The 20,780-nt window shown below is 51.9% G+C and overlaps 1 protein-coding gene across 3 annotated transcripts; it reads right to left on the reverse strand.

The window, feature by feature from the left end:
- Positions 1-1,618: 1,618 nt before the first annotated feature.
- CLDN19 (claudin 19) lies at positions 1,619-19,034 on the reverse strand. 3 transcript variants are annotated; one of them, XR_007353278.2, is made up of 5 exons: positions 18,668-19,034; positions 10,022-10,186; positions 6,965-7,049; positions 4,468-5,843; positions 1,619-2,016 (listed from the first exon to the last, which is right to left on the reverse strand). XR_007353278.2 is itself a non-coding variant. In XM_048824924.2 (5 exons), exons 1-5 carry the CDS (start codon positions 18,888-18,890, stop codon positions 1,965-1,967), a joined length of 678 nt encoding a protein of 225 aa, XP_048680881.1. In that variant the 5' UTR covers positions 18,891-19,034; the 3' UTR covers positions 1,619-1,964. The 3 variants fall into 3 exon arrangements, 2 of the variants coding, with proteins under 2 accessions (XP_048680881.1, XP_048680882.1); XM_048824924.2 differs by having other exon boundaries at positions 5,691-5,843; XM_048824925.2 differs by having other exon boundaries at positions 5,636-5,843.
- Positions 19,035-20,780: the final 1,746 nt, after the last annotated feature.

Raw genomic sequence — 20,780 nt, forward strand, 5'->3', positions numbered from 1 at the left:
GTTGTGAAGGCCAAGACTATAACAGGGTTCAAAAAATAACTACATGAGTTAATGGAGGATAGGTCCATCAATGGCGATTAGCCAGGATGGGCAGGGATGGTGTCCCTAGCCTCTGTTTGCAAGAAGCTGGGAGTGGATGACCGGGAATGGATGACTTGATGATTGCCTGTTCTGTTCATTCCCTCTGAAGCACCTGGCATTGGCCACTGTCGGAAGACAGGATACTGGGCTAGATGGACCTTTGATCTGACCCAGTGTGGACATTCTTATGTTCTTATGTAAAAGAACCTCAGTAAGAGTGTGCGACCAGCATCAAATAGCAAGAGCCGAAAAAGCATAGTGATCCCATTTCACTATGCATTGTTACAATATAGCTGGCACAAATGCTAATCATTGTTTGCATTGGGATACACTTTCGCATTGGAAATATAGTTGAAGGTTTTCTTTTTAAAAACAGTAATCATTTTATGACAGTCATTTTTGTAACTTGCTCTAAAGGCTTAAAAACTAGTAAGCAGCTCTGAAACTCATTCACCACCACAGGAAGCGTATTGCAGGGCCCAACGCTCCTGAGCCCCAATTCTATGTCATAGCCGCAGGGCGATTGTCTGAAACAAACACAGCTGACCATGTCTTTAGAGACTGTACCATTCAGCGCTGTGTTTCACAGGGCCTTGTAGAAGTCTTCCACTCTCACTGGCAGCATAGTCAGGAGAGCAAAAAGATGAGACTTTGTTCTTCTGGACAGTCGTGTGGTTAAGTAAATGAGACAGTTCTCAGCTGTGGTAGCCCATGAGCTCTGCCAGTAGGGTTATTGTGCAGATCCTCAGATCCTACTACCTTGTCTGTAAAATGTGGGGAATGATCCCCTAGTCCTTGCTCAGTAATAGGGGCTGTGAGCAATTAACACCAACCCTTTGGACAGGTGAGACTTGTGGTGGGCCCCAGACAGCCTGGGTGCCATGCTGCGATACAATGTTATTTCAGCTCCATGCCAGGCTGCAGCGATATCTGCAGCACATGTCCAGGTGTGTTTATTTTCTCTCTCATTTTGTGATTTCCCCTCCATTTCTGTTAAATAGCTAATAAAATATCGAGGACCTGAATTGGCTTTCTGAGCGACAAGCTACATCATCTAGGCATGGGCCTCCCATTGACTTTCAGTGAGGCTCAGGGCTTGTCTACATGGTCAGTTAGCAAGTGCCAAGCTTGGGTGTGAATCTACAGTCACTAGCCTGCCACATACTGTTGGCCTGCAGCCTGCTACCGTGCATTAAAGTGTGCACCAACTCACTCTCATTTCAAAGTGGAGTAGATCGAACCCTTAGGCTTCCAGTGGGTGAGTCACTTTTGAAAATGGGACTTAGGCCTAGCAATGCCTAAATACCATTAAAAATCTCAACCTTCCCGCCTTGGAGAGAGATTGGACTCTGACCTTGGGAGACCCAGGAGCAGGGAACTAATTGGGAAGAACATATAGGTTGCAATCTTTTTCCTTAAATCACACCACAGGAGGATTTGCAAATCACCTGAGAGGTACAGAGTCTGGTTACAAGAACTTTCTGGGGGTTTGCATAAAAGGAGCTGTAGATTTTAAAGAGTAAAAGAGAGGCAAGCATTTAGAAAGATGGCAAAGACCAAAAATATTTTATTAACCTTTGAGTTGTGATTTTTAGTATAAACAATCAAAAGACATTTGAAATTCAAACCTGTATAATTCCCCTTAAGTATATTTTGGACCATAGAAAAGTTAATACAATTTTCAATTAAAAGAATAAAAACATTCTTATACACAGTGCTGTACTCTTTGTATAAAAAGATCTTTCAGAAAATGTATCACAGGTTTCTTTTAAAATCCTTGCTATAGTAGTGTCACTTAAATTTTTTGGACTTTTTTTGAAGGAAACACAATAAGCTGGGTTCAGACAAACAACCACTGCTCTCCCCTGATGGGTGAAGACAGACTATAAACACTGCTCTCCCCTGATGGGTGAAGAAGACATTTTTACATTGGGTCTGAAATTCAAAAGAGAGAGAGAGCTGTTAGTGCTGAGTTATGCAGAAAAAACAGCAAATAGGGCAGAAAGACCATACACTGCTCCCTTCCCTACTGATCTTCAATGCACCCATCCACCCAGGTTTCAGCAAAACACCTGATAGTTTGACAAAATTCCACTTGAAAAATTAGTTTGAATTTGGCATAGATTTTAAAAAAACAAACCGCTCCTGTGGACTAAAAACTGGCTGCAAACCAAGGAGAATGAGAATTTAATGATATAAGGGGCTGTGTCTAGAGGCTATGAGGACTGATGTTATAACCAGTCACTTTAAATAGCTGCATATCATGATCTGGAGAATGGTGTTAAACGCTAATTTGATTTGCAGATGCTACTAAACTGGGAGGTCTGAACCATGTAAACAGAAATAATCCCCAGGGACCTACAGAGATTAGCAATGTGGGCAGGAAGTAACAATAGAGAACACCACTTTGAGAAATGCAAAGTAGGCATCTGGGGGGGTAAATAAATCAAAATATTCCATGGGAGCCATTGGCTTCCCTAGCACAGGGAGGTACTGTCCATCTTTAATTTAGGGCCAGATTTTTAAAGGTATTTAGACTCAAAGATGTAGGTACCTTAGAGACTAACAAATTTATTTGAGCATAAGGGAGGAAGTGAGCTGTAGCTCACGAAAGCTTACGCTCAAATAAATTGGTTAGTCTCTAAGGTGCCACAAGTACTCCTGTTCTTTTTGTGGATACAGACTAACATGGCTTCTACTCTGAAAGACGTAGGTAGACACTAGTCATCTAACTCCCATTGATTTCAATGGCACTATTCCCGAGGGCATGTTCTACCCAGTGCAACTAAGGGGTCCAGAACTGGGCCCTATGTCAATATCTCACAAGCTGTTTCTCAGAGAAATGAACGTACTGAGATGCCTTAACAGAATTCTTGTCTGTCTATTTAACAGAGCAACTTTTGTATTTTTCAGGTGACCTGCCCTCAAAGACCAAGTGTTACTTTTCCAGAGTATTAGAGGCACTTTAAAAAAAATATTGTTATGCTGTTTCTGAAGTGAGTGAGAATCAGTAGAGAATTGACACTGGTATGTGACCGATTTAAAAGTTATCAGTATCTTTCTAACGAGGCAGAAAACTGTAAAACTCAATTTTTTGAGGCCTGGCATAAAAGTATGAGTGTTTCCAGGGGCTAAGTATATTACTGTTTTAACTATTAAGTGTATTAACACCACTGACAGTCATTGAAAGAGTCTGTCTAACCGTAACCATTTATCTACTTTAGGACATTTTCAATATTACTCTCTTGTTAGACAACATGTTACAGCTAAAATAGGGGGTGTCACATATGCAGAGACTGTAGTATACAGTAGTATAAGAGGCTACATGTAAATCTAGGGTTGCAGAAAAGATAGGCTAGGCTATTGTATTTGCAAAACAGTACTTGATGTGGTTAATGACTATATCAACGTATATGCACAAGGGGGCAGAGTTAAGGTTGCACAGGCAATTGGCACTTCTTCACTTAAGTGCTTAACTGTGCAACCTTAGTGACATTCTCCTAACATGGGTCCATCTCCAGGACTTAAAAGTTCCAATTCCAAAACACCTGTAAGAAACTTGTGTTTGTTCTATAATCCTGACCTGTTTGGCTGGATGCTCTCTGAAAGCTGACATTCTTCTCTGAAACTACCAGAATCCAGCTGGCTTGACCAAGGGCTGCCAGCTGCTGAGAACCCTTATTCTATATTCCTTCTGATGCTCCTGGTGTAATCTGGGTGTGCTGGGATGCTGGGAGAAGGGGCACTGCCTGAAGATCTACAGGGAGCTTTGGGGCGTTTTGCAGGAGAAGGGGCCTGCTCAGCTGAGCTCCTCACCCGCACTGGAGCAGAGGCCCTGCCGCTGTATCAGAATTCAGGACCTCCAGTCGTCTGACACCTTTTCCATTTGTGGCTCCAAAGCCAGTTAGCAGCAAATGAAACATTTCAAAGCCTGCAGGAGACTTTACAGCGACTTCAATTTTCAGGTTCCTAAGCTCTGTTGTCTAGCTATGCTCCCATGGAGTTTAGGAGCTTCTTAAGCTTCAAGAACTCACCCTCTTCCGGAGCTAGTTTTGCCAGGCCCTTGGTTTCGGGAACTGGTTTGGAGCAGTCACTGGACTAAGATGTTTAGGGTCAGATTTCAGAAGCATTCCAGTGTTCTCCTTTGGAGGCATAGGATCCTCCATTGTTTGTGGAGGAGTTGCTGAGTACAAACCCCTTTTAAAAGTCTGACCTGGACCATGTAGCTAAGTTGGCTACATCCTTCCTAGGATATGTACTTAGCAAAAAGAAAAACCAATGTATTGCACATGCTCAAAACCCAGTTTTCAAATGCTCAGAACTTAGCCAAATCAAAACCCTTCCCCCCCAAACAAGGCCAGATACTCCTGCTCTCTGAGGACTCACCCCATGCCAACTTTCAGTTGTCAAACCTCAGCCAGTTCAGCTCTAAGATAAAAAAAAAGTTTGTCTATAATTGACAGTGGATTTCTTCTAACTCTCTGGGTGCTCAGCCTTGCAAAAAACTTGTTTTGGGTATAAACCAAAGCTGCAGAATTTCAATCTGACAGGCGAAAGCTTTAGAAACAGAGGGTGCCTGTCAACAGGATGTATAAAGGCGCAACCTTAGTTTAGTACACATGGCTACTACACCTCTAATGTCAGTAATAAATCAGTGGTAGACTCTCTCCTGGAGTACTGTGTTCAGGTTCAGCCAGGCCATCTGAAGGATAGAGTAGAAAAAGGCTACAGAAGAGCAACAAAACCTTCAGAGGCCTGGAAGGATTAGGAGCTAAAAAAGAGGTGACATGATAAAAGTACCTCGAATGAATAATGGCCCAGAGAACATCTGCCAGACCCTCCTATTTCCCCCCTCGGAAACACAAGAACCAGGGGAGACCCAAGGAAATTAAATACAACAAAATTTAGACTAAGAAGAAAAACTTGTTTTTACACAACACAAAACTCAGTGGGACTCAATGCCACAAGATATCATGGAGATTGAAAATGTATTAGGATTTTTTTTTTAAAACAGACATTTATATAGAGAATAGCTGCGTTTACATGAGTTACGATAAAAGTGTATATGGGATGAATCAACCCGCGTCTGCCAGGAATTAGGAAAACACTTCCCCAGTGATGAGTGATGGGTTTTGGCCATTCCTCTGAAGCATCTGGGACTGGCCTCTGTCACAAACAGGATGCTGGCCTAGATGAGCCCCAAGTCTGTGCCAGCCTGGTCATTCCTATGTTTCAGTGTTCTAGCTGTTTGGCCAGCCAACATGGCAGAGGCCAAGCAATGCTGGACCGGTGATAAACCTGGCCATGAGGCCAGCGTAGACGGAGCTAGTAGGGGAAGAACCTGACAATGGCTGAAGCAAGAGCTATGTCGAGAAGAACATTTTAGATGCTTCTGCTATAAGTGGAGCTGCCCCCCAGGCTATTAGGGGCGCCCCCGAGAAGCGTGTGTGGTTTGGGAAGGCCCGCCCAAGGCTGCCTGAGCAGCACTGAAGAAGGATCTAGTATCTGTTGCACTGACGAAGTGGCCGGGAACACCACGATCTCTAGCACATGCCTGAGAAGGAAGGGAAACGTTGGGCGGCGGGTGGGAAGGTGGGGGTCAGACGTACTCCCTAGCTGTTGAAGGCTGTGACTGCCTATAGTACTGCTGTCCTCTCTTCTCCTCAGGGGGGGTGGGGCAGGAGCAGCACAGGAAGGAGCCTCCCAGCATGGTCAGGCTGGCAGCTGCCCAGCCAACAAACAAGGCGGAACCAAATTCGTACCTAGTGTGAGAGAGAAAAGAGATGGTGGAAACAAGGGAGAAGGTGGAGGGACTGGTGCTCCACCCCTCTGCCGGGGGCTGGGTGGGAAAGGGACCCCATGCCCATTCACCGACACATCACCCAGATGCCCCACATGGGCACATATGTAGAATGTGGCCCTCTGTCTCTTCTGGGAGAAAGAGGCTGATGGAGCACTGGGCATTACAGAGAGGAAGACAGGCCAGATCTGTTCCAGAGCCAGCGCCCGGACAGAATGCATTGGCTCACTGATGGACTGATTTCATAATGTCTGGAGGTAGGGGAGGGAACTGGGCTTATTCAGCCTTTTCACATGACACACATCCCAAGCACGCTGAGGGGGAGGGGAGGAGACCCGCCTGGCCCCCGCAGTGTGGCTCCCCAGGCAGAAGTGGTGTTGGCAGCACAGGCGGTGGCCTGGATGGCAAACGACGGAAATTCACAGCTGACATTCGATCAGGGAGGGCTGCGAACCCCAGTGAGGACAGAGAGGGAGACGCTGCGGAGAACAGCAACAAAGGGTCCCACGTGGGGAAACATAGGTAACCCCTCCAGGGAAATAACAGCTGAAACATGGATACAGTGAGTGACAGGAAAAGGACCATTTGTGCTTCCTAGGTCCAAGGGAGAATCAGGGCAGGAGGTTGCTGCTGGTAGAACAGGGGCTTGTTTGACTGAGTGACTGAGTCTCCTGGAGAATGTATGGTGGCATATGGGAAGGGGGCTGGCACTGCTGGGGGCATGAACAGAGGGACAGAGGCTTGGGGCAGGGGGCTGGCACTGCTGTGGGCACGAACAGAGGGGCAATAGCACCAGAGGAGAGCATAGGGTCGTGTGAGCCATGGGCTATGGCTAGCTCTGGCAGGAAAGGACAGGACAATGCAGGGAATAACGCTGTGTGTACTGTTTCTTTCAATTTCTATCATGAGGCTAGGGAGGAGTGTGGCTGAGACAAATGGGCACCAGATGGCACCATGGGCAGGGGCACCAGGCTCTGAATACGATGTCCGTGGCTGGGTACCTTTGTCACAATGCCACTAATGAGCTAAAACACAAGGAAAATGGCTTCCCCCTAAACAGCCCAGTTGTTTAAAGGCACTTACCGGGCATTAACTGGAGTTTTGGGGTTGAAGAATTCATAGGTCACCTGTGTTGCATACCACGAAACAGCTGTTAAGGTGCACAGACCTGGGAATATACAACAAGAACCAAAGAATCAGCTTCCGGAGGCCTTTTGGGGATGTTTTCCCACCATAGACTTTACAATTGAATACAGTCATTCGCTTTTAAAAGCTATTTGAGCCCTTTAATATTCTATTCTTCATATTCTCTGTGGCTACGAAGTTCCATTGAAGTTCCATTGAAGTCCAATGGGACTCTCAGGGCTCGTCTACGGACAACCATGACCCAAAATGACGACACTGGTTTCATTCACACCTTTTGTTATTTTGGTGAACGTTGGTACACAGACCCACCATTACACATGTAATATGAGGTAGGAAGGGACTTTCCAATAAAGGGCTAAAACTGTCACCAGGTTGCTTAGAAACAAGGAAGCAGATTCTAAGAGGCAGCTAGCGAGATAGGAGTAATAGGTAGTTAATGTGACAGGACTAAAATATGCTTTCAGTTTACATATGTGAATAAGAACATGAGAACGGTCACACTGGGTCAGACCAAACCCCAGTATCCTGTCTTCCAACAGTGGCCAATGCCAGGTGCCCCAGGGGGAATGAACAGAACAGATCATCATCGAGTGATCCATCCCCTGTCGCTCATTCCCAGCTTCTGGCAAACAGAGGCTAAGGACACCATCCCTGGCCATTCTGGCTAATAGCCATTGATGGGACTATCCTCCATGAATTTATCTAGTTCTTCTTTGAACTGAAGTCAGCTGAGTTACTCCATGTGGAACTGGGACCAGAATTTGGGCCACCATTTTTAAGAGACAAGATCTCTTTGAAGCAGGAACAAATATAAGGTGCAAAACTGTCAAACTACTTCTCTTTCCTGTTGCAAAATGGCCCTAAACAAAGAGGATCCCAGACCAGAAGAAGGTGGTTTGACCCCCCTGTTCTTAGAGACAGCTTTATAACCTTGGGAAAGAAGTGAATCTTTTCCGGACTGGATTCAGAGCAGTACTGAGCACAGATTTGGACTCTACAGGCATGGCAGAATATTCATTTTAAGAACACCTGGACCTTTGCTGAAATTTTTAATGGGGAATCAACACTTAGAAGGGATGTTTCTAGTGGGTTCCCATCGGGACCCGTTTTTGGTCCAATGCTATTCATTATCTTTATCAATGATCTGGAAGAAAAATGAGGTTTTCAGATGACACAAAGATTGGTGGGTTGGTAAATAATGACACGGATGGGTCAGTGATACAGACCAATCAGATCGCTTGGTAAACTGGGTGCAGTTAAATAACACCATTTATTACAGCCAAAGGCAAAAATCACACCTCAAGGAAACAAGAATGTTGGTCAGACTTCTGTGGTTGGGGAACTGTGTCCTGGAAAGCACAGACTCAAAGTGGGTCATGGTGGGTAACTGGAGCTAAAAGGGCTAACATGATCCTTGGATATATAAACAAGAGAACATAAAGCATCAGTAGGAGGAGTTAATACCACTGTATAGGGCAGGAAAGAGACCAATAATGGGCGCTGTCCAGTTCTGGTATCCTGTTGTGATAACTGGACCTACACATTTACCCTAATTGTGGGTTCAACTGTAAGAGGTGAGTGTAGGTTCGTCAGATGTCACCATAACCTGTAACAACAAATGTTGATGGGGAAAAGTAGAGGAAGTTATTTTCAATAAAGAATCTTATAAACAGGTGCAAGAAAACCAGACAGAGACTGAATTAGTCCAAACAAAAAGGCCTCCACATATAACCCATGTGTTGAGATCATGCCTGGTAGACAAGAAAATCTGGGTCTGAAAATTAATGACTCAAAATAGGTGTGTCAGAAACCAGACCTAATTGGTGGATGAAATAATGAGTGGATAGGCTATTCTGCCCACCATTCCCATTTACAAAGACTCTGGGGGGAGTGGGAAAGAGCAGATGGCGCTACTAAAGCAAGCTTCACCATCATGGCTGCCACCCCATCATCTGCTGGGACCTCCGGCCTAATCCTGAAAGATGTCCTGACCTGACTGGGTCAGAGAAAGGGACCCAGACAACACTGCTTGTCTACCGGCTCCAACTGAATCCCAAACACCACCTGGGATGGAATGGGATCAGACTTTAACAACAACCCAACACTGGTCCTGCAGCAGCATCCAGCCTGGTCTCGGGTATCATTTCTTATTACACTAGTGTCTAGGGGACCTAGACATGGATGGTTCTATTATTCTAGGTGCTGTACAAACACATGACAAAGAGGTGGCCCTGCCCCAAAGAGCTTTCAATCCAAGTTACACATTCGTAGCCAGGGGCCTCATCCGTACATAAATTGGGGATGGAATTAACTTTACAAATTCCCCACCTTGCACTGAACACTTTCAATAAACAAGCAGGATCACTGGCAGCAGAAGATGCTATTTTCCTGAGGGAGAACCCATGTCAAAGCCAAAAGAACCAAGATGAAACATCCCAGCATTGGCTGGCATCAGCCCATTTCAATGCTGGGCCTCTCCCCTTAGCTGAGAGGCAGGTCTAAAGCACCTGTGCTAAACTGTTATAGCTAAATGGGCCTTCAGCTGAGCCTGCCCGCCTTGGAGAAGCCAGCCGGCTCCATCAGACACAAGTGCCACTTATCTAAACCCCACCCCCTCATCTTACAGTCTTCCACATCTCCCAGAGTAAAAATGAGAGACCCCCTTTTAGAACCACTGAGTAGGTGGATAGGCAGATTTCAGATCCCTGAGGCCATTCTGCTAGACCCACCTATGCCCAGACGTTGTATCTACAGGCATAGCATCTACTAGAAATAGAGGAGGATGTTTATTAACCCCCTGCCTGTGATCACACTCTCTCCTGCAAGGGGAATAACTCACATGGACTTTGAGGCTACCTGCCCATTCAGAAGCTGTGACACGTCATCAGATCTCCTGCCCCACGCTAGTGCTAACCAATATCACAGCAGACAAGTTCAGACTATCATCAAATGGCAGGAGTTTGTGGGTACAGGGGGCTCTGGACTTTGTCTTACCTGCTATGAGGAAGAGAATGCCACCGGCCACAGCAATCCGGCTTTTGATAACAGGGTTCTCGTCCCCCACTTTGGTACATTTCATTCCCACCACGCTGACAATGACCCCCACAAAGCCCAGGAGGATAGAAACCACCATGAGCGCCCGGGAGGTCTGGAGGTGAACTGCAAAGCAAGAAAAGTGCAAGTCACTGGTGCTGCAGAGCAGATTAACCATGCAAAGAACCAGAGCCAGAGAAGAGAGGGGGCATCACTGGTCAACAAGACCAGCACCCCGGGGAAGAACAGTGCCTCCCAAGTCCCTGCACTGATGAGTGCAACTATTCGCATCCCTAAGTAGCAGTTCTGAGGTGCCCAGCAGCCCTTCCCCGTGGCCATATTGTCTTGTGGTGTCTAAAGAGCCATTCCCCCAGGTTTGCTGCTCTGTGGCACTGAGGAGCCATTCTGCACAGTGGTAACGTCGTGGCCAATCCTGGAGCTGTTCTCCACTAATCAGGTCACGTCACAAGCACCAGGATCCTCTTCCTTACCAGCCACGCTGCTCTCTGGAGTCCAGAATCCAACCCCGACTCATCAAGCTCCCAGCCCCAGGTGGGGGCTTTGGAGGCTGTGTATATTGGGGGGGATTTAGCCTCAGGCATTGTGACCAGATGCAGTTCCCCCTCCTCTCCTCTCCAAGGGTCACTTCAGGAGTGGAGCACAGCCCTGCAGAGAGGCCCCATCCTGTGATGAGCTGCCAAGATCTTAACAACCGGTTCCCTATAAAAAGTTCTGATGTAAGGGCTGTGCCCCAGTATGTATTTTTGTACCAACAGGGTTACCATACGTCCGTATTTTCCCGTATTTTAAAATTTAAAAATTCCTCCTGGACGGCGATTTAAGAACCAGAAAGCCTGACCTGTCCAGGAAAATACGTGTGTATGTTAACCCTGCCTAAAGTTCTTCAAAAAGATGGGCCTGAGCTAGAAATGAGCTCTGTTTCACAGGTGTGAGGCCCCGCCACGCCTTGGGGGTGTTCTAGGGGGACCAGATGTCCGGATTTTATAGGGACAGTCCCGATTTTAGGGTCTTTTTCTTATATAGGCCTCTATTACCCCCCACCCCCATCCTGATTTTTCACACTTGCTGTCTGGTCACTGTGCACATATGTGGGTCCCAGCTGCTCCCTGCCCCCCTCATTGAAGCAGGTGTGCAGGGTTACTGCCCTGGGAACTGCAGGGCACCAGTGGACGTGGGGCCAGCTGCAGACAGGGGCGTGGGGCAGGGCTAGCTGGAGGCAGGGGGTGTGGGGCTGGCTGCGGGCAGGGCAGGGGGTTCGGAGCTGACTGGAGCCAGGAGGGTGCAAGGGTAGCTGGAGGCAAGGGGGTGTGGGGCTGACTGGAGGTAGGGGCTGGCTGCAGGCAAGGCAGGGGGGTGCGGGCCTGGCTGCAGACAGGGCAGGGGGTGCGTGCGGCAGGGGTTGGCTGCAGGCAAGGCAGGGGGTACGGCAGGGGCTGGCTGCAGGCAGGGCAGGGGGTGCGGGGCTGGTGTGGACAGGGGGTGCGGGGCTGGCTGGAGACAGGGCACGGGGTGTGTGCAGCAGGCATTGACTGGATACAGGGCAGGGGGGGTGTGGGGCTGGTGCGGGCAGGGCAGGGGTGTGTGTCAGGGGTTGGCTGGATACAGGGCAGGGGGTGCGGCAGGGGCTGGTTGCGGGCAGGGGGTGCGGGCAGGGGGTGCAGGGGTGGCTGGAGTCAGGGCAGGGGGTGGCTGGAGACAGGGGCTGGCTGTGGGGAGGGGGTTCAGGGGTGGCTGGAGACAGGGCAGGGGGTGGCTGGAGATAGGGCAGGGGGTGCGGGCAGGGGGTGCAGGGGTGGCTGGAGACAGGGCAGGGGGTGGCTGGAGACAGCGGGTGGCTGCGGGCTGGGCAGGGGTGCGGCAGGGACTGGCTGCAGGCAGCGGGTGCGGGGGTGGCTGGAGGCAGGGCAGCGGGTGCGGCAGGGGCTGGCTGCGGGCAGGGGGGTGGGTGCTCGCGGGCAGAGCGGCTCGGAGCAGCCTGAGTAGCAGGACGCAGCCCCGGCCCAGCAGAGCAGCCGGGGACCCACCCGGCAGCAGCGGGAGCCCCAGGGCCAGGGGTCGGGGGAGCAGCACCAGGGCTCGTGCCCAGGGCCAGGCCGCAGCCCACGCGGCTCCCGCAGCGCAGCGCCCCCGGTGGCCGGAGGAGGAATCACATCACTTGATACTCTTGGGGTATCTGGCAGAGCCCCCATGCGGGAGGAGAAAGAAGACTTTCCAAATGTATTATCCCTTATTCCCTTTCAATCTCCCCCTTTCCGTTTCTTATGCAGCCCATTAATTACACCGCCCATTACATGCAGTGGGAGGATCAGTGTGGCCATTAGCTACTTCTGTCCGAGGAGCAGCTGCTAGTCTGGAGTGTTAAATGGTTACTAGAAACTGCAGTTATCAAACACACACACATCAGCATAGGGGCTGGATTGCAACACCCACTTCTCAGTAACTTCAATGTCAGTTATGTGTCTGAAATCCCCTAAACAGCTTTGAAAATCTCGCCTTAGAAAGGCAGAATTAAGCCTTAGGCTGCAGCCATCTTGGAATAAAAAAGCCCCTGAACTTGTGCAGTGAGACCCTACCCTGGCCATCTTCCAGCCCTGCTCTGTCATCCTTATTCACAAGGGCTTTGAGGGTGTGGAGTTGTTGACAAGGCTGTTCTTGGCCAGTGCCATAGGAATGCACTGAGATTGTGTTCCCCAGACATAAGGGGGAGAGATAGCTCAGTGGTTTGAGCATTGGCCTGCTAAACCCAGGGTTGAGAGTTCAATCTTTGAGGAGGCCATTTAGGGATCTGGGGGAAAAAATGGGGATTGGTCCTGCTTTGATCAGGGGGTTGGACTAGATGATCTCCTGAGGTCCTTTCCAACCCTGATATTCTATGATGGCTCTGGGTTTGTCCCACAAGCTCGTTGCTTAGACTTGATTGTTTTTAACACCTAAAAGCTGGGCTAGAGTTTCAAACCTGCCTGAGTCAGATGGAGAGAAGGGGCCAGGAGGCCATCATGAGCCGCGAATGTGTCATAAAACAGGTGATAAACACCAGCGCAGATTGGTGGGGAAGGAACTGCATGAATTGACTGGCTCCAAGTACTTTCTATGCGCTTGTGAGCTCAGAAAAGATGGACACAAGAAATGTCTTAAAACAAAGTGAAATGCCTAAGTTTGGGGCATGGACCATGGACATTCCGTGAGACAGAAACAGAGATTTCGTCAGGGGCCACCATCTTCAGCTGTGGATTCCTGGGAAACGCTCAGAAACACCCCGGTCACCACCCCCACGAGCATAGGCGTGCGCACGGGGTGTGCCGGGTGTGCCCAGGCACACCCTAATGCAGGGCAGAGCTCTGGGGGGCCGGGGCTGCATGCTTCCATGGGGCAGCGTGTCTGGCTCTGTGCTGAGCCAAACGCTTCTAGAAGCCTCATGATTGGGGGGCCATGGTGTTGGACAAGGGCCAGGGGCAGTAAGGGGACAGGGAGCAGGGTGGGTTGGATACATAGGAGGTGAGCTGGGCCGTGGTGCCCATGCTTCATGGTTCGGCAATGTGGGGTGGGGCAGCTCCCCCCTCCCCGGCATCCCTCCGCACGCTGCCTCCATCCCCCCTCCCAGAGCTGACCCGGTTCCCAGAGTGGTGGGGGGGCAATGCCATAGCTGCCTGACTGCGCCTCCCCAGCAGGGAGAGGGAGGGAGCTGCAGGCAGAGAGAGCAGCAGGAGTCTGTCACTGTCAGACACAGATGGGGGGTGGGGCGGCATTGTGGGGGCAAACAGATGGAGCCAGGGGCAGGAGAAAGTAACAGTGATGGGCACCCCGGGGCTGGCATAAAATACACAGTACAGAGAGGGCTTCCTGGGGAGGGGGGGTATACCAACACTCCCTTCCCCCACAGACCAGACCCAGGCTGCAGCTGGCTCTGTCCATCACTGCCCCCACCCCACAGAGACCCACACAACCCTCTGCCCTCCTGGAAGATCCCCACCAGCCCCTGTGCCCCCATCACCCCTCTCCAGAGAGCCCCCCTTTGTGCCTCCAGAGACAGCTCCCCTCCCCCCCTGCTCCCCAGCTCCCCAGCTCCCTACAATCTCCCGCTTTGCCTTCCCCGTCCCGCCCCCAGCTCATTGGCCAGCAGGCTCCCAGGCTGTTGGCCAGCGCAGCCAATGGGAGCTGCACCTGAGGCAGGGGGCCTGCTTCCAGATGGTGCCTCCACAGCACAGGGAGGGGGAGCCACAGGTGAGCAAACCCCGGTCACCGTCATCACAGGCCCAGCAATTCTCTGGGTATTTAATTTCACTGAGGCAAGTAATTTAATCTACCCTTCCTTTCCAGACAGTTTGTGTCTTTTCTTGTAAGAAAACTTACAATTTCTTTGCAAAGAAGTCCAGATATAGTTTTTCACGTGAGAAGTATATTTTCTGGTTGTTCATAAGCTCATTTATTTTGTTAACTCAGTTTCATAGGGAATTTTAAAAGTCACTTGAATTGTAACTGTTTTTTTTCCCCATTGGTCCAAAAACACATGGAAGATGTGCAGATTTTTATTTCTGTGGGTCAAACCATGTAGAAATGTAAATGTCAGACCTAGAAAAGCTCTGCAAGGGTTTGGGTCCCTCAGGAAATTGTCCTCAAGTCATTCATTCTTCTGGGCACTCCATTCTATTGTTCCCTCTTACATTGAGAGAGATCAGTGTCTCCACCCACAGGTTTCAGAGTAGCAGCTGTGTTAGTCTGTATTCGCAAAAAGAAAAGGAGGACTTGTGGCACCTTAGAGACTAACCAATTTATTTGAGCATGAGCTTTCGTGAGCTACAGCTCACTTCATCAGAGTAGCTCACGAAAGCTTACACTCAAATAAATTGGTTAGTCTCTAAGGGGCCACAAGTCCTCCTTTTCTTCTTTCCACCCACAGGAAGACTGGGCCAACCCTGCAGCCACTCTGCCTCTACCCTTGTTCTCTGTCTGCTCCCTCTATCAGCCCCTTTGGTCTCCCTGGGATTCCCCCTACCATTACTCCCTCTGGGTCTTCTTTCTCTGGAGCTTCTCCTGAAGTAAAGTTGTCATTACAGGTTCTTATCTCTGTAATGAATTTAATTTTGATGTATTTATTAAGTGTTAATTAATGCACGTTGCACTTCAGCCCTCTGTATAAATTAATCCTTTTCTTTCCATATGTTTTGCCCATAGGGTTTTCGGCAGCCCTAGGTCAGCCAGCAACAGCACTTGCGCCTTTGCAATGGGGTGAAGGAAGGGGACCAATAGATCCCTATTGATGTGCTTTGCAAGAAGTGTTATCCTTACTCAGGGTTTAAATGTGTTTAAATGATATAAGTGCCTTGTAGAATCCCAAAGCAAGCCATTCTCATTTCTCTTATAATAATCTCATCTACAGTATACACACGTGTTTCATTCATTCTGAGTTGATTTTATTGTTAATTGGTATTGTTATTATTAATGATTATTAACTAGGTTACTGGGTTTTTTCAGTGAGGAAAATCGTGTGCTAAATGTTCGCCTTTAAAAAGCCCCCCCGGGTGCACACGCCCCTGCGCAGGAGCAAGACCATCGGGCGGCTGAACCAGCTCAGTCCGCAGCGGGAACGTCTCCCGTCGGCTGCTCATTTCCTGTTTGGTTGCCAGCCCGTTTTATCTTGGCAGGGAGGGGAAAGGAGCCTGTGATGCGATGCAAACCAAAGAACGCAGCCCGCAGCTGGGAGCCCAAGACTCCCCCCTGCCAGATTTGAAATGCGAAGGTTGCTGGCCCCGCCTGAGCGCTGCACATGGGGCATGTAGGGTGGGGACACGGCGAAGTCCCGCTCGCTTCTGCACCGAGCCGAGAAATTACCCTCCTGGAGCTCGCTTCACTTCGGAGGGTGCCCGGGTGCAGGGAGCTACTCCCAGGCAGTCTCGGAAGGAGGCGCTGCTCCCGCTCGCCAGAGCTCAGCGGTGGGTTTGTTAACATCGGCCCGTCCCGGGCCAGCGAAAACCAAGGCGCGCAGCCTCCTATTCCGCAGCCCGAAAACCAGGTTGGAAAATCCCTCCCCGGGGCAAAAATGAGCGATCAGGAGAACCCTGCTCAGAGGGGAGGAACCAGCATTTCCTCCTCTTTGAGCTCCCACTCGATGCAGTGACCCCCGTGTTCAGCGGCGCAATGAACCGCTGACAAGGGGATTGTGAACCGCGAGCTAAGGGAAAGCGCCGCTCGGCTCTGACTGCGGTTACCTCCCCCTGGCTGAGCATTCACACGGCTCCCATAAAGTACAACCCCTCCCCCGGACCCCCCCCCCCCTTTGGGGCCTGTTTTCATTCATTTGCCTCCTGGTCTCGCGTCGTACCAGGCGGTGGAGGCTGCGTCTCACAACCGCTGTACCAACAAAAGAAGGAGACCCCAGGAAAGGGATGTGAGTTACCAGGATACGAACGGAATCTGCGACTCACTCCTCTCCTGCAAACTAAACTAATCTCATTTCCCAGCTGGCTTCAAATCTCCAGCAGCTACTAGCAGGGGCAGGCGGGATTTGCTGGGTATTTTTAAGCCCAGGTTTGTGTTAGGGACACAGGGACAAATAGTTTCAACTCTTCTCGTTTAAACAAATAGCTCGTTTCCATTTTACACATGGCATCTGGCTGGCTCCTGGGAAGGGCTCAGAGCTTTCTCCCAGGGTGCGGCTGCTGGAGCCCAAACTCACTCTTCGAACACTTCTCCGGGTGTAGCCGATTCCCTCCGGGACGTCTGTTTGCAGAAGAGCCCGGGGGTCAGACACGGCCTCTGTCTGCTACAAAAGAGAAAGGCCAGCGGGGGAGAAAGTGCCGCGAACTGCTGGGAACGGAGAGGGAATCCCCAGGCTCCTCGCCCACAGCAGCCCCTTTCTGGGCGCACCATGGGGGCTTTCAGCACAGACACAGCCCGGCTGCGGAGGAAGGCCGAGCAGAGGAGACAAGGAGCGTTTAGTGTAAAGGAGGAGATAGGACTGAGTATAACGGGCTGCGAAGGACGTTCCAGTTCACAAGGACTCACTAGTGACATTACAAAGGCAGGGGAGTTTTGAATGAACCAAACGATGCTTTGACAAGAGTAAAGGGTAACTGTGGGTCACTGTTTGCAGTGCTGTAACCCGTAATTAACGCCCGCTGGACCACTGGCAACTCACCCCTTTCCTTGCAGGCCCGCGGCTTGGCTACACTGAATGCTCCTGCGGCTCGCAGGGCTGCAGCTGTGCCCAGTGTGTGACTCCCTACACCGCCAGTAGGGGGTCTCCCGTCAGATGATCCACCCCTCCCAGATGCGGCGGTAGTGAGGTGGACAGAAGAATTCTTCCTTCGATCTAGCTCTGTCTATACCAGGGTTAGGCCGGCATAGCCACATCGCTCTGGGTGTGGCTTTACACAGACATGCGATGTCAATTCCCAGGGGAGACCGGTCCCAGGGCGCTGGGGACGAAGCACAAAACCCAGCCTGTGCCAGAGGCCAGAGGCAAAGGGACCGGGTCAGGCGCTTTCTGAACTAGAACAAAGTCCCGAGGAGGACGAGGGAGGAGAGCTTTTCGCTCTTGTGCTCCAGGGGCTGATCTGGGCACCAGCTACATTCAGTGTGTCCCAAGATTTTTTCGGGGCCCTCGGAGTGCAGATGAAAGGGAAGATTTGGCATTTGATCTCAGCCAGGCACGTCGGACAAGGGGAAAGGGTTGGTCGAGTCTCTGCTCCTGGCTTTGCCACAGACTCCACCTGTAACCTTGAACAAGTCCCATAGGTCCAGATGCTCAAAGGTGTTTAGGCCCCTAACTCCCACCATGGGACTTTGGGAATCTGGGCCTCAGTTTCCCATCTGTACTCTGGAGATAACAGCCCTGCCCTGCCCCCGGGGGTGTTGTGAGGACATACATTAGTAGAGGGGCGGTGCCGGGGCACTGCAGAGATGGGGGCAATACAAACACACGTCAATCCACCCTCACGCCCTACACTGCCGGGGGACCCGCCCCCTCGGCTTCCTCCAGCCGCTTCAGCACGCTCCCGGTCAGGCTCCCTGAACCCGGCCTTCCCCCCCGGAATGACAACTCCTTGCTCGGGGGCTGCTCTCCGCGGCATGGAGCGCACCGCAGGGACCCGGCACCCAGCGCCAGTCCTACCCTGGCAGGAACTGCCGGGGCCTGCCGCAGCCACGGGCCAAGCAGACAAGCTCCCGCCGCCCCAGGCTGGCAGGTCCATAAAGGCCCCCAGCCGCACTCCCACCTGCCCCCCAACTGCAAAGCCCCGAGGCGGCGCCTTCCGCGGGGTCTGAGCGGCGCTGGCCCGGCCCAGCAGCGTCCCACGGGCAGAGTTTAGCCCTCAGCTGCCCCGCTCCGCGCCGGCAGGGCCATATAACGCGCCCGGTCCTGTTCGCTCCGGGGCTCCGCCGGCCCCCGGCCCGCTCCAGCTCGCTGCCCCCAGGAGCCGGAACACGGTGTCCAGCGGGAGCGACCGGACACGGAGCTTGGGCTGCACCTGCACAGATCGCCCCGCTCCCCCGGGCCCCCTTGACCCTTCTCCGCGGAGCGCCCTGCGGCCCCGGCTCCCCCCGGCTCCCGCCCGCCCCGCGCCCCTTGTACGGCCCGGCGGGACTCACCGCCCAGCGAGAGCAGCGAGTCGTGCAGCTTGCACTGGACCTGGCCCGTGCTCTGCGAGGCACAGCTCATCCACAGCCCCTCGCACAGCCCCACGGCCGTGATGATCGCGTCCCCCGCGTACGAGCTCTGCTTCCACTGCGGCAGCGCCGCGCTGCAGATGGTGCCGACCCAGCCGCCCAGCGCCAGGAAATAGCCCAGCAGCTGCAAGCCCGCGTTGGCCATGGCGGCTCCCTCGGGCACTGGGCGCTGGAGCCCAGGGGCAGGCGGCTCCGTGCTCGCTGCCCAGCCCGGCCCTGCGCTCGGCCCCCGACCGCCCTGAGGGGGGCGGGCAGCAGCGCGGCTGTGCCGGGGGCCGCCCCCGCAGGGCAGGAGCCGGCCGCCGCTGCCCGCACCGCCGCCAACGGGTGGCTGGGGCCCGGCCCTGGGGGCGGTCGGCGGCTCTGCAGCCGGGGTGGGACCTGCCCGGCCCACTCCAGGCCGGGGCACGGGGCGGGGGCGCTGGGTCCTTCCCGGCTTGTGAAAGGGGGAAACGGAACAGGAATGTGGATGCCGGGGCTGCTGGGGGAACCCTTGGGGAAGGGGCTGTGAGCGGGCCCCTGAGCAGCGCTCCCGCGGGGGCTGGTGCTGCCGGAGCAGCGGTTCCCTTCCCCACCACAGCCAGGTGTGGGGGGAGGAGGGAAGGAGCCCTCCTCTCTCTAAACCTTCCCTTGCTGCACGGGTCAGGGCCGCTTTTCGCTGACACGCCAGGGTTGAGCGGGGTCCCCCTGAAGGAAAAGCAGGAGCCGCTGCAGTGCGCGGTTAAGACACGGGCTAGCTAGGCTACCAAGGTCCGGTGATGGGAGGCCAGCTTACAGCCGTGGGAGTGTGTATGCCACTTGGGTCGGTGCATGCCCACTGCTTGGGTGCTTCCATTAGCACTGCCTGAACTACTAGCAGGGATAAAGTGAGCTGAGGCTCAGGAAGGCTCATGCTCAAATAAATCTGTTAGTCTCTAAGGGGCCACAAGTCCTCCTTTTCTTTCTGCGAATACAGACTGACGCGGCTGCTACTCTGAAACCTGTCACTAGTAGGGGTATGTCTACACAGCAAGGAGAGCCCTGCTGCTGGGCTGTTTCTTTGCTGTGTAGGCTTCCAGGCTCGGACTGCAGAGAACCATAGAAGATTAGGGCTGGAAGAGATCTCAGGAGGTATCTAGTCCAACCCCCTCCTCAAAGCAGGACCAACACCAACGAAATCAGCCCCAGCTCTGGGAACCTTCCATCCCATAGGGCCCTAGAGCCCAGCTGGAAGTCTACACAGCAATGAAACAGCCCCACAGCCCAAGTCAGCTGGAAAGGGCTAGCAGAGGATTGAATGTGCTTTTGGTAGACTGAAGGTATGCTGGTGGTCTCCCTTTTGTTCTGTGTGGACTGGTAGGGGTAAGCAGTGCCACATGGTATGTTGGCAGGTTGGGGTGTATGGACAAGTGACCATGGAGTTCTCCAAGGACTGGAAAGGTTGTTGAGGCCAGGGTCTTTGGACATGTAGGTCAACAATGTTCTGCAACATTTAAGTCTGTTGCCTGAGCAAATCCAGCTGCTAGCGGTGTCCTGACAGTGATCAGGCCCATATGCCACGAGCCTGTTGACTGCAATGGTGCCAGCCGAATTCATCACAGAGTGGTGTGGGACAGTCTCGTATCATGGTGGAAGAAACCAGGTTGTCTTCCCTAGAAATCTTCAGGAGCGGATTGCACACTATCTCCATTAAAGTTTCAAGGGGATAAAAGGGACATCTTTCTTCAGATAAACACAGTGTTCTGCATGGTCCCCCTTGACTAGCCCCAAAAACCAAAGAAATGACAAGTGGTTGACAACTCTACCTCTGTTTGGTCTCTCTCTGCTTGAGCACAGGACACTGCTCTGGGTGGATGTGTAAGCAGACTGCCATTCTACTCTTAGAAATTGTTCCTAACATTTTATTGTGTGACATTATAGCAGTAAAGCAACCAAAACTCAATACCTTGTTCTCTAAACTAGCGGATGAGAGCAGCCCCATTTTTAAGTGGGGAGGGAGAGCAGGAGGAGGGGAAGAGTGAGGGAGAGAGAGAAATGAGGTTTCAGGGAAATGAAA

This window comes from Caretta caretta, chromosome 18 (genome assembly GCF_965140235.1).
Source record: "Caretta caretta isolate rCarCar2 chromosome 18, rCarCar1.hap1, whole genome shotgun sequence".
Classification (NCBI taxonomy): domain Eukaryota; kingdom Metazoa; phylum Chordata; order Testudines; family Cheloniidae; genus Caretta; species Caretta caretta.

Coding starts and splice junctions, on each gene's coding strand:
- CLDN19 (XM_048824924.2), bottom strand. CDS start 18,890: ATGGCCAACGCGGGCTTGCAGCTGCTGGGCTATTTCCTGGCGCTGGGC. Junction 7,050..10,021: donor CATTCTCTTCCTCATAGCAG/GTAAGACAAAGT, acceptor GTATATTCCCAG/GTCTGTGCACCTTAACAGCT. Junction 2,017..5,690: donor CAGCCTTCAACAGCTAGGGA/GTACGTCTGACC, acceptor TTTGAATTTCAG/ACCCAATGTAAAAATGTCTT.